Source organism: Schistocerca nitens, chromosome 10, assembly GCF_023898315.1.
Source record: "Schistocerca nitens isolate TAMUIC-IGC-003100 chromosome 10, iqSchNite1.1, whole genome shotgun sequence".
NCBI lineage: Eukaryota > Metazoa > Arthropoda > Insecta > Orthoptera > Acrididae > Schistocerca > Schistocerca nitens.
The window spans coordinates 222,619,394-222,633,158 of record NC_064623.1 but is presented as its reverse complement, the minus strand read 5'-3'; the positions used below and the strand labels follow the sequence as shown (position 1 = coordinate 222,633,158).

General features: G+C 43.4%; 1 protein-coding gene across 1 annotated transcript in view; it reads right to left on the bottom strand.

Moving 5' to 3' along the window:
- LOC126210023 (serine/arginine repetitive matrix protein 1-like) overlaps positions 1–13,765 on the bottom strand; it is a 264,901-nt gene that overhangs the window by 51,103 nt on the left and 200,033 nt on the right. Inside the window, exon 15 of the mRNA XM_049939127.1 lies at positions 1,028–1,102. Coding sequence (XP_049795084.1) covers positions 1,028–1,102 — 75 coding nt within the window. The remainder of the gene's footprint in view (positions 1–1,027; positions 1,103–13,765) is intronic.

Here is a 13,765-nt window from a genome sequence, read left to right as displayed (position 1 = left end):
GTGCACCCAGGTTCATCGTTGAGTACACCATCGCAGGTGCTCCTGTCTGTGATGCAGCGTCAAGGGTAACCACAGCCGTGGTCTCCGAGCTGATAGTCCATGCTGCTGCAAACATCGTCGAACTGTTCGTGCAGATGGTTGTTGTCTTGGAAACGTCCCATCTGTGGAATCAGGGATCGAGACGTGGCTGCACGATCCGTTACAGCCATGCGGATAAGATGCCTGTCATCTCGACTGCTAGTGTTACGAGGCCTTTGGGATCCAGCACGGTGTTCCGTATTACCCTCCTGAACCCACCGATTCCATATTCATTGGATCTCGACCAACACGAGCATCAATGTCGCATACGATAAACCGCAATCGCGATACGCTACAATCCGACCTTTATCAAAGTCAGAAACGTGATGGTACGCATTTCTCCTCCTTACACGAGGCATCACGACAACGTTTCACCAGGCAACGCTGGTCAACTGCTGTTTGTGTATCATAAATCGTTTGGGAACTTTCCTCATGTCAGCACATTGTAGGTGTCGCCACTGGCGCCAACCTTGTGTGAATGCTCTGAAAAGCTAATCATATGTATATCACAGAATATTCTTCCAGTCGGTTAAATTTTGTGTCTGTAGCACGTCATCTCTGTGGTGTAGCAATTTTAATGGCCAGTGGTGTAGTATTCTTTCTCATCAACAATATGGTAGCCTGCTGACTTTTTTATGATTGTCCTGATCTATAACACTATTTTACACTTACAGTAGTTTACATGTAACTGGATCAATCTCTTCCAAACATGCTCCTCTCCACACTCATACAACATTTTATCACTTCCGATACTCTTCCTGTAGATGGGTGCGTTTTTCCAATCCAACCTTCACTTGGGCTGCTTCATAGTTCGGTTAGCTGTACAAGACTTGTTTCACGAGCTCACTATATCTACAACTTCAGTTTTGCTCATCCAAGGTGAAAGTGAAAGTTCCCTGAAAGAGGGTCTATCCTCAGATGGGAAAAAAGCAGCGGCTGCCAGACTCACCGTGTCAGCAGAGGAGGAGGCATCGCGTTGCGGCCGCACTTCTCCCCACGACAGTGAGTCCTGGCTCTGCACCTGCTGGAGAGGAAACCACATGAGCTGTAGTTACTACAGGAGTAAGGAACGCACAGACCTCCAGTCACTACTCTGACTGGGAAGGGAAGTGAGAGTATCACAAAGGTTGTTAATGCACATTCCACCATACTTTTCTTAGTCTTGGTGAAAGCATAATCAAATACTATATTTGGCCACAGTGGGAACTAATTTAACTGTGCAACTGTAAACTGTGAGTGTCAAGAAGTATGAGGGCTGTCCAGAAGGTAACAGAAAATTTGAAATATAACATTAACAATATGGAAAACCCAAATTTTATTATGTATATTTTAAAGGTATGCTCTAAAGCCATTTTTTCTACATAATCGATCACTGTGCACAGCTCGTGGTCTCGCGGTAGTGTTTTTGCTTCCCGAGCACGGGGTCCGGGATTTTCACCTGCCTCAAGATGACTGGGTGTTATTGTGTCATCTTCATCATCATCATTCATCCCCATTGTGGTCGGAGGAAGGCAATGGCAAACCATCTGCATTAGGACCTTGCCTAGTATAGCAGTGCGGGCCTCCTGCATCGTCCCCTACACTCTGTTACGGAGTACGGGACTTCATCATCATCATCAATCAATCACCATTAAAATTGAGGCTCTTATTGTACTGTATTTGAGAACATGGCACACAAAACTACTGTACAACCTGATATATACAGGTATTTCATATTCATAACTTATCTCTTTAGTCTTTGCATTGTCATTTGGCTTTGCATAGATATTTCCCAATTTTGATTAATTTTCAATTCTATTTCTTTCATTTACAGCTTCAATATAGTAATTTTGTAAAATAATAATGTCTATCAACAATATGCATGTATGGAGCAATGCATTGTTCACATCATCTAAATCTTAAAATTGTCTTAAAAAGATGATAGTTTCATAAAAATTTTGTTCATTGTAAAAAATAAATATAATAATAAAAGTGTGTGCAAATGTTAAATCCTTTAGTAAGCAAAACATTTCCGAATTACAAGAAGTGAAAGATGAATGTAGATCTGTCTGTAGTTTCTACAGTATAAAGAAATGTTAATGAATATTATGATTGTGATTATCTTAGTTAAAAATAACAAGTGATACAGAATAATAAATCAGTTGTGAAATTACTTGCATTATACAAATTTAATTATATCATAAATAATAACACAGAAGGAAGCTTAAATTCACTCTCAAAAGTTATCAAAGTTAACACAGCTGTGACTGTAGGCCAGTTCAGTTCAGATTGGTTTGTCTTCAGCTCAGTATGTGTATGTCCAAATTGATATTTGAGTCAAAGTTGGTGGGTGTGAAGATGTTTGCAACTATGCCTTGCATCTGCCAAATATTAATGAAATATTGTAAGAGGTGTGTGTTTGTTTATTATGAAATAAAAACCCAGCACTAATTAATTTTGCATCTAAGTTTAATATAAGAAGTTTTTATTACCGATCTAGCGAGGTCCACTATATTCTCAGCATGTGGGAATATTTTTTGGGTATTTGGCAATTAAACCATCTGCTGAATTAATTTTATAAAAATATTTAATTTTTGGTAATTCTGTGATGCAGTATGATTATATTAGACTAGGTACAGGCAAACTAGTCAAACTCCAGTCCAAAGTAATGCACATTGTTTCATCACAGGTATGAATATGCTATTGCAGGCAATGTGATAAAGTCCACCCCTAGTAGCTGAGTGGTCAGCATGACAGAATGTCAATCCTAAGGGCACGTGAGTTTCAACGATTTGGTGAGTCAGAATGACTACTTACAACTGATCTAATACGACGCTGCAATTGCAATTTGACCGAGAATTCGTTAGGCCAACGTCCTTTGAAATTGAGAAATGGATGTTTAGTGAACTGAGGATAAAGGACGACAAACTCGAATGACTGATGCTGGACTTCACAGTAGACAGTCTTTTCATTAAGTTAAAAACACTCGTACGATGTGAAACCTTCGTCACCACCCACAGTGGCATATGGAAATTCACGCACAGGGACAGTGATGTGAGTGACGTAAAAATCTCGTACGCTGGTTACGGTGTGAGGCACTTGAAGGTCTACAATCTGCCTTTTGAAGTGCCGGACGAGGAAGTTGCACAATGTATCAGACTGTACGGAGAAGTTCTGTCGGTGAACTGTGAATTTTGGGGAGCGGGACACAGATACGAGGTCGATTCAAGCGTCAGGGCTGTGACGCTGGTGTTAAAGAAACACGAGCCATCTTTCGTGATGATTGGAGGGCACAGGGGAGCGGTGCAGTACAATGGCCAGCCCCAGATGTGCTCCTTATGCAACTCCACAGAGCATATGCGCACAAACTGCCCGAGAAGCAAACGACCGGCGCAACTGCCACGGCAACTCAATACGAATGCCGAGCAACAGAACATTACTGGCAGCTACGCCGGAGCTGTAGCTGGAGACGGGCCACATTTAAACGAAGAGCCGGTCGTAGCCATAGCAGCCACAGAAGCGACAGCGGAAGCGGCAGCCCCGAGAGCCGCCGCCACGGAGGGCCCACCGGCTGCCCCACCCCCTGCCGCCGTCCCGGCCCCGGCCGTGGCCAGCGCAGGTAGCACAGGAGAGAAACGTCAGCTCAGCTCCGACTCGGAGGGCGAAGGCGCAACGGAGAGTGAGGTGGCCGCAGCCCCCGCCCCCTCCCCTGCCGTCCGGCGGCAGAGGGTGGCGGAGGTCGACGCCCCCACCCGGGAAGCAGCTGTGGCCAGCCAGACGGCCAGACCCAGCAGCAACACGCCACAAACGTTTAGCGAGATGCGCGAGGCCGGCATCGAGAAATCTGTTAACAAAATTGCACGCATACTCAAAGAGTTGGACGAAGAGAGGAAGGACACCGACACAGAGCGGCAAAAGCCGACAAAACCGAAAAGGAAAGGTGCCAGGAGGAGCCACGATAACGCAGAACTGATGGAGACATCTGATGGAGAATCATCAGATGCACCACCCGCAAAAACCGTAACGCACACCGGCAAACCCGAGGACATCGTCCTACAGCCTGACCGGCCACAGCACATGCCTGACCCGCCCCAGAAAAGCACCCGACACCTCTCATATTAAATGCACAGTAAAACAACGCACATGATCCTCTCATGCAATGTCAGTAGAATGAGCTCTTCAGTAAAATTAGACGCCCTATCAGAGTTCTTGCAGCATAGAACCGCAGACGTAGTTCTCCTGCAGGAGGTGCTAACGACTCAAATAGAAGAGGTACCCAGATACAAAGTTATCAGCAACATCAACCCCGAAACCCGACGAGGGACAGCGATTATGATAGGAGAAGAAATAGGGACAGGGGAGCCAAAACTAATGATAGATGGAAGCGGGATCGCAGTAGAAATATCAGGAACAGAGTTCATAAACGTATACGCACTGTCGGGGTCAGAGAACAAGAGGGGGAGAGGACAATATTTCAATGAATGCATTTGCGAACTCCTCCCGCACAATGACACCAACATTGTGCTAGGAGGAGATTTTAACTGCATAGCTGTGCCAGAAGATCAGATCCCAGTACCGAATCTATGCGTGGAGCTGCAAGAGCTCATAAGGAGTCTAAAACTTGACGACTCGTGGTGTCTGCTTAACAAAGAGAACACAGAGTTCACTTTTCACTACAACAGGGGGAAAAGCAGATTAGACAGGGTGTACATGAGCAGAGAGTTGGCTGCCTCTGTATCACACGTAGAGGTCTGCCCAGCGATTTTCTCTGATCACTGTGCATATGAAACCAAAATCCACCTGCCGAGAAGAAAGACCGCTGGACAAAAGGCGAGATGGAAACTAAACGTAAAACACCTCAAAGATGAGAAACTACGATCAGAAATCTCCGAGACAGTAGGGAAATGCTCAGAAAGACGTCACACATACAACTCCACTATAGAGTGGTGGACAGAACTTGCCAAGCCAGCGATCAGAAGAGCACTGATCAGATACAGCGCGGAAAAAGCATAGTGGAAGAAAAGCACAGCACACTTCTATGCACTCTGTCTTAAGGACGCACTGAACGCCCCTGCAGATGACCCACAGTTCCTGATGTGCGTGAGAAGATTAAAAGCACGTCTGCTCAACATGAAATGGCAGTGAATGGAAGGCGTCATCACTCGCAGTCAAACGCATGGCGTCATTGAGGATGAGCCTGCCACACTGCACCACTTAGTCAGGGAAAGGCAAAGGGCCAACAGCAAGGTTATCTCCGAACTCCTCGATGAGGACGGAAACAAGCTGTCCACAAAGTGGGAAATTGTGGACCACATGGGAAACCACTTCGAAAAGCTCTTCAGAAGCGAAGAGACGGACGATACCGAAACGGCAGACATCCTGCTGGAAACACGTCGGCTGTTGACCAATCAAGACCGGGTGCTACTGACCGAAAACGTGACGGAGGATGAGGTGAGAGCCATCCTCAAAGACAGCGCAAACGGCAGAGCACCAGGAGCCGACGGCATCCCAAGGAATTCTACAGCCAGCTCTGGGACCAAGTAGGAAGACATCTGACAGAAATGGTGAACGAAATCCTAAATGGGACAGCAGTACCGGCCTCCTTTCTGGAAGGGACGGTAATCCTTCTCCCAAAAACACAGGCAGCGAAACACATCGAGGAGTTCAGGCCCATAACCTTGCTGAATGCAGATTACAAGATTGCTGCGAAATGCCTCGCAAATAACATCGAGACTGCGTTAATGAAGGCGATCAGCCCGTGGCAAATGTGTGCAGTGCTCGGGAGGAGCATATTCGATGCCACCTCCGCATACACAGACGTGATTGCGCATGCCGCCACCAACAGAATGACTGCAGCAATAATTTCTGTTGACTTCCACAAGGCTTTCGACAGGATCAGCCACCGATATCTCCTGCAAACGTTAACAAAACTCGGTCTTGGACAAAAATTCACCAAAATTATAAGAAACTTTCTAACGAACGCCACATCGATAACAACTGTGAATGGATGGACAGCAAAAAGAATACAACTAGGGAAGTCAGTAGGACAAGGCTGCCCGTTGCCCATGGCCCTCTTCGCGGCAGCGCTTGACCCACTGCTACGTAAACTGGCTGCAAGCCTGCACGGTTACCAAATCGGGCAACAGAAGGTCACATGCATGGCCTACGCCGACGATGTGGGAATCTTTGTCAACAACGAGCAGGAGATAGACGAAATAGAACCGATAATCAAAACATTTCAAAACGCATCGGGAGCAAGGGTCAATCCCAGAAAAACTGTTCTGCTCCCCATTGGCAACGGAAGCCTGACCATCAACAGGGAGTGGTATCGAGAAACTGAGACCCACAAAACAGTAGGGATACAGCTTCAAAAATGCCCACTAAAGATGGTGACACAAATCTGGCGAATGACCCTACATACAATACGAGGGCTCACCAGGACTCACTCGAGTAGACATCTAACATTAGGACAAAGAGCAGGATTGATCAACACAACAATCCTGTCGAAAGCCTGGTACGTGGCACAGATACTGACTGCACCAACAGAAATTGCACGGGTGATACAATGAGCCATCTACTACCTGCTGTGGAGGCGGGAGATATTCAAAGTATCGCAAGCGATGTGCTCAATGAAGAAGGAGGAAGGAGGGCTGGGGCTGGTGGACGTCAGGACAAAGTGTGCTGTGCTGCTCCTCCACAGAGCAATCCAAATGGAGGGCAAAAACAAAGACAGCATCACGGCCTGCCTAATAAACATCTACAGGCCACAATTGGAAGAAGCGCCGGTAGACACCAGTCACATACCGTTTAAGATGTGACACATCAGGCAACTGATCCTCGATAAGAGCTATGCACTGCCCACCGTAACAAACCCGCAACTAAGGATGGCGAAAAACATCTACGGCGCACTAAGAGGGCAAACACACAGAACAAGAATCGAGATAAAATCTCCAGAGCACGACTGGCCAGTCGTCTGGAAAAACATCTCGGAACAAGCAATACCGGAGCACGCCAGATCTACGTGCTACAAAGTAGTGCACAACACCGTACTGACCAACGAGTGGCTGGCACTAATTCGTATGAAAGAATCACCCAACTGTGAAACCTCCAACGAAATGGACACTGTAGAACACCGATTCCTATGCAGGGCAACCAGCAACATATGGGAGACAAGCAAGAAAATAATAGCCCACATAAACAGAAGTGACGCAAGAAACATCCAAGTCATGGCTCTCACCGTCCGTGATGCAAAACCATTCCCTAGGCCAAAACGAACGGCCACGGTGTGGATACTCGCCATGACTGCACACGCAGTCATTACCAAATAGCAGTCAGACAGCATGCAGTTCCTCACAGACTTGTGGGAAGAGCGCTAGAAGGCAAAACAACACGCCAAATACCGCGAGACCTTCCACACACAACTTCCTGGAGATCCCGCTGACCGCTGCCTTCAGGGACGCCCTGTCTGCCGCCACATGACGTGTCCGCCACCGCCGTTGCCGTCGCCGCCGCCACCGTCACCGCTGCCGCCACCGCCGCCCACCGCCACACAACCCCCTCCCCCCCCCCCCCCCCCATGCCCTTGGCGCAGTCGCAGATGCTCTCCCACACCCCAAAAGCACCAACAGTGATATGTGTGTTAAAGTGCTAAAGTGTTTTAAAAAAAAAAAATGTGACAGTGAAAAGTGATTTAACATGTAAAAGTTTCCAATATCGTGTCAACATAACCATAGCTCCAAGTGTTGTTTTCCGTCCCCCTCCATCGTGTGCAATCGTTAGGTGCATGCAACTGTGAGTACCACAAAACTATTACAGTTCTACCAGTACAACAAACTAGTGATTCACATGCTTATATATGTCTCTCTTCCACTACGAATAGTTTCCTCCTTTTAGTCTTACTCTCCCGCACTACCTGTATTAAACTAGCTCTACAATCGCACTGTATAATGCTTCCTAGTGTAATGCTCTTTGCTCAATCTGAAAAAAAAAAATAGGTTTAATAATTCGCTAAAATGGTAATGTCCCTTTCTTTTGTCATGGATTGTTTAATATGTTAAGATAGTTTTTCATGAGTGTTTCACCTGTGGATACCACTTTACTCATCAAACAACAGCTGACAATTGATACACTCGTTAATATTTCCATCAAACTGATTTCATGTATAGTGCATATCCCACTAAGGTCTCATTTTCAAGACCTAACGTGAAATGCCTCCCTCTTTGTTTTCTAACACAAGAATTAATAAGAAGATTGTAATAATTCAACATTATCTTAAAATGAATAGAGCACATCCACAACTCAAAATATGTATAAAAATAATAACAATAATAATAATAAAATAACTAGTAATAAGCAAAATTTCCATAAAATAACTTTTATTTATTAATTATTCTGTGTAAATAACTAGATCATACAATCAATGCCTATTCCACATTCCTTCTGCCACATATACAAATGTAGTGTACAAAGTCTCAGAAAAAGCTAAACTGCAACAATAAACAGTACAAGAAACCACTAACAAACTCAGACTGACAGACTCTTGAAAAATATTAAAAAAAAAAAGCCCCAAATGATATAATTACCTGGACAGTAACAGAAAAATAAAAGTAAAGAATGGATTGTCTCGTCTTTACAAGTAAAATGCAAACTGTATTTGTAAAACGAAATTTGTTATTTTGTAAATAAAAGTGAATATACGTTTGAAAAAAAAAAAAAAGATTCAATTCCCAGCTGGGTCGGAGATTTTCTCCCCTCAGAGACTGGGTGTTGTGTTGTCCTAATCATCATTATTTAATCCCCCTCGACAAGCAAGTCGCAAAAGTGGCGTCAAATCGAAAGCCTTGAACCAGGCAAATGGTCTACCCAGTGGGAGACCCTAGTCACATGACATTTACATTTTTAATGTGATGAAACTGGGCATCGTATAACAGTTGCACCAATGTAGAACACAAGCTACCACCCCTACTCAGGTGTGACTTATGTGTCTTTTGTTTCTGAGTATGATGAGAGTAAAGAATTTTTGCGGAATTAAATTAGAGATTTTTTTGTCCTTAAGAGTCAGAGTTGCAAAGTTTTCTGTACCCTCATCAACAAGTGAGTAAAGATGTTGGTAGTTAATTTTATGTTAAAAATTATGTCTTTTAAATAATAGACCAGTGCCTATTTTCATACATATATATTATGTGATAGTACAAATATTTGTTTTGTGTTGTATTATTATTTGTTTGAGGCAGCTAGAGTTGCAGTTCGCCAGCAACTGCCTTTACATCACAACAAGATTGGCATGGAACTTCAAAAACAGAACAAGGACTGCACAGTATGTGGTGTTCAAATTCACCAATGAGGATATTTTTCAGCAATGAATTTATGAGGTTTATAAAACATCTGCATAATTTTTTAGCATTAATTGATGCTTCCACACTAAAAGTGTACCTGTACATGCTCATTTAAAAATTTTTGACAGTTACATAGCCCAGTGGAAAATTATTCCAAGAACATGGAAGATAAGTAATAATTCAAAATTTGAAACTGAACTAATATATTTTGATGATTTTGCCACTCACAATTGTCATAGCACCGTAGAAATTGGCTTTCGAGTACCTCTCAATTACCTCTCATTGTGCCCTGAAATGAGAAATGTCCTACCCACCATCCTTCCCACCCCTCCCACCGTGGTATTGTGTGTCCATCGAACCTACACAATACACCCATCTATCCATACACAACCCCTGCTCCCAATCCCTTACCTCACGGCTCATACCCCTGTAATAGACCTAGATGCAAGACCTGTCCCATACATCCTCCTACCACCACCTTCTCCAGTCCGGTCACTAACATCGCCTATCCCATCAAAGGCAGGGCTACCTGTGAAACCAGTCACGTGATTTACAAGCTAAGCTGCAACCGGTGTGCTGCATACTATGTAGGCATGACAACCAACAAGCTGTTTGTCCACATGAACGGCCACCGACAAACTGTGGCCAAAAAACAACTGCACCACCCTGTAGCTGAACACTCTGCCAAACATGGTATCCCTCATCTCAATGACTCCTTCACAGCCTGTGCCATATGGATCCTTCCCACCAACACCAGCTTTTCTGAATTGCACAGGTTGGAACTTTCCCTGCAATACATCCCATGTTCCCGTAACCCTCCTGGCCTCAACCTTTGCTAGTCACTGTCCTCACCCATCCAGCCTCCTCCCTGTTCCCATTCCAGCACTACACAGCCGTCATTTCACCGCCACACCCTGTCTTTTAATTTCTTTTATTTTTATTGTTATTTCTCTCATTTCTGCTACTTACCCCCTCCCCCTCCACACCTTCTCTCCTACCTTCTAAACTGCAACACTTCACTGTCCGCCACTCCCACCATACTATCCCTCCCCTTCCCTGCCACAGCCTCCTCCTTACCCCTACCCAGTCGCCACTCCCATCATGCACTGGTGCTGCTGCTTGCAGTGTAGTTTCAGCTCTCTGAGACTGCAGATGTGTGTGCAAGTTGTGCTTGATTGAGTGTGTGTGTGTGTGTGTGTGTGTGTGTGTGTGTGTATGCATGTCTACTGCTGACAAAGGCCTTAATGGCTGAAAGCTATAATTGTGTGAATCTTTTTGTTGTGCCTGTCGCGGCTCAGCATCTCCACTATATGGTGAGTAGCAACTTTCCTTCTCTCATATTGTTACATTCCATCCTGGATTTTCCATTGTTTGATACTTTAATACAACTTATTTAACAAAATAATGTACAATAAGATTACAACTTTTTATACACATTAGAGTATATTATAACTGGTTTCTGGACTATTAAACAAAGTAATTAAAATTTGTATAATTAACAACAAATTTTCACAAAAAATGTTTCCTCTAGAGCCACCTGAGTCAAAACAAGTATACTTACCTTTACATAATACATTAAAAATCATTTGTTGTCAGGAATCTGCACAAAAAAACTAACAGCATGTAAAACATGAAACTGTTAGTGCTGCAATGAAAGCTTTTATAATACCTCATTTTTGGACTTGATTGGTGTTTGGAAGCACAATGAGTTGAACATGTTCACATATGAAACAACATGATCTATATGACTGCAAACAGGCCAAGGTTGGTAGTACTGTAAATTTGTTTCATCGCAGATGAAGTCACAATAATTAATAGAACTGCTAATGAAACAGCAACAGAAAATACGATCAACTTACGAATGAGTGTTGGACGCTGAAGAACTGTGTAACACTTCGTAAGGATACGAAAAGGAATGATCGCATAGGTTCAGTTACAAGTAAAAAGGTGGCAGACTTCAGTTGTTTGGCAGAATACTGGGGAAGTGCAATCAGTATACAACAGATATTGCTTACAAATCACTAGTGTGACCCATTTTGGAAATTTGCTGAAGTGTGTGGGACCCATACCAAATAGGACTAACAGGGGATATTGAACTTATACAGGGTAGGGAAGCACGATTGATCACAGGTTTGTTTGATCCATGGAACAACAGAATCACCTGGAGTTCTCATAGCCAATAATTTGAAGACTACACATTCGTGCTGTGTTTAGGCCAATGGTTGTGCTTTAATTTTGAGCTCTCTGTGACATAATTTTTGAACAAAGTAATGTGAGGCTTTATGTTGCATGTGCTGTTCTCACCTGCCTCAGTACAGAGGATGTTTGACAAGCTCTCAACGGTACGTTCTTCAGCTCTCTCACCCATTGAGACCATCTGTTACAGATTGGCAAGAGGTTGGCACGCCACCTCTCACTAGCCACTACAACTGATGAACTCTGACAGAGTGTTGAGGCATTATAGAATAATCTACCCATATTGGTCATCAAAACACCTCCCCCTCAATCCAAATTCTCAATGCCATCCCAGTCTGCCTTAAGTTCCCCCTCGGACACGAACACAATTTCTGAGACACTCCACGTCCTGAAGTAGCACTCTGGTGCCAAACGTAATTGTGAATCCAGCCTGAAACCGAGGAGCAGGTACTTATACAAATGAAATGATACAATTTCAGACACTTTACTAGTCTCATACAAATATGATTTTTAAGGTACCAGAAAAGTCTCTAAAATTGTGTCATTTCATTTGTGGGGGCACCTGCACCTGGATTTTCGGTTGGATCCCCATTTACAATTGTCGCTGAGGTGCCATTCCAGAACATGGAGAGACTCGGCAATCCTGTTTGTATGTAAGGGGGAATTTAAGGTAGACTGAGGTGGCAGTGAGAATTTGGATCGTGGAGGGAGGCGTTCCAGGGTAATCTGTGCAGTTGTGTGCACCACTGTGCCAAGGTGGCTCAGTGGCTAGCACCCCTGCCTAGTAAGCAGAAGACCTGGGTCCAATCCCTGGCCTTAGCACAAATTTTCATGCTTCAGTCTATACACAGAAAATAGAAAACTTCAGACCAGTCTCAATCCTTCCTGTCTTTTCCAAAATAGTTGAGAAAATTATATACAACAGGATTATAAACTTTCTTAACAAACACAACCTGATGTTTGAAAATCAAAATGGATTCCTAAAAGGTAAATCAACTAGCATTGCAGCCGCTGAGCTAATTGAAGAGGTGTTAGGGGGTATCGAAAACAAGGAACGTGTGCCAGATGTATACCTAGACCTGGAAAAAGCCTTTGATTGTGTGAATGTTGACATCCTATTAGACAAGCTATGAAACATGGGCATTAGGGGCGCTGCTTATGACCTAATAAAGTGTTATATGAGCAATAGAAAACAGTTTGTTCTGCTTAAAATGGAAAATGGTGTCTACAAATCAGAGATCAATTGCATAAAATATGGCGTGCCCCAGGGCTCGGTGTTGGGCCCCCTTCTGTTCTGGATCTATGTAAATAATATTAAATACTGTACTATAAATTACAAAATTGTTCTGTATGCCGATGACACATCCATTGTGTGTGAAAAGTAATCGTGTAATGAACTAGAGGCCGAGTGTAATAATGTGCCAAAAGAAATTGTTCAGTTTTTTAATGAAAGCCACTTAAATGTAAGCACCAGTAAAACATGTTTGATGGAGTTCAACAAAAGTAGTTTGAATAATGAAATTAAATTATACATTGGTAACGAATTGGTAAAGAAAGAGTCTAGTGTAAAATTCCTTGGCATAACAATCCAAAGCAACCTGAAATGGGACACACATATTGACTCCCTAGCAATTAAGTTGTCGAAAAATATATTTGCAATCAGTACTATTAGCAAGTTCTGTAAAGACACTGTAGTCCTAAAGAATGCATACCATGCTCTTTTCTCCTCTCACTTAAACTACAGTATTGAAATTTGGGGGGGGGGGGGGGCAACAACCAAAGCTTATCTAGATAAGCTACTCATTCTTCAAAAAAAGGGGTGTGAGAATAATCTGTGGAGCAAAATATAGGGAATCTTGTCGCAACTTGTTTCCAAATACAGAGGTGTTAACTGTTATAAACACATACATTCTCGAAGTCATATTGCTTGTGAAAAGACTGCACCCAAACACTTATTCCGATTTCCACCAGTACAATACTAGAAATAAAGAAATATTTTACATTGGCATTCACAGAACAGCACTTTACGAAAAGGGGCCTCAGTACACAGGTGTAAAGTTAGCTAATGCACTGCCTAGTGCAGTCATGGCTCTTCCTACAGTTAAACTGAAACATCAGCTAAAGAAATTTTTAGTAAAACATCCTTTCTACACATTAGAAGAGTACCATACTTATGT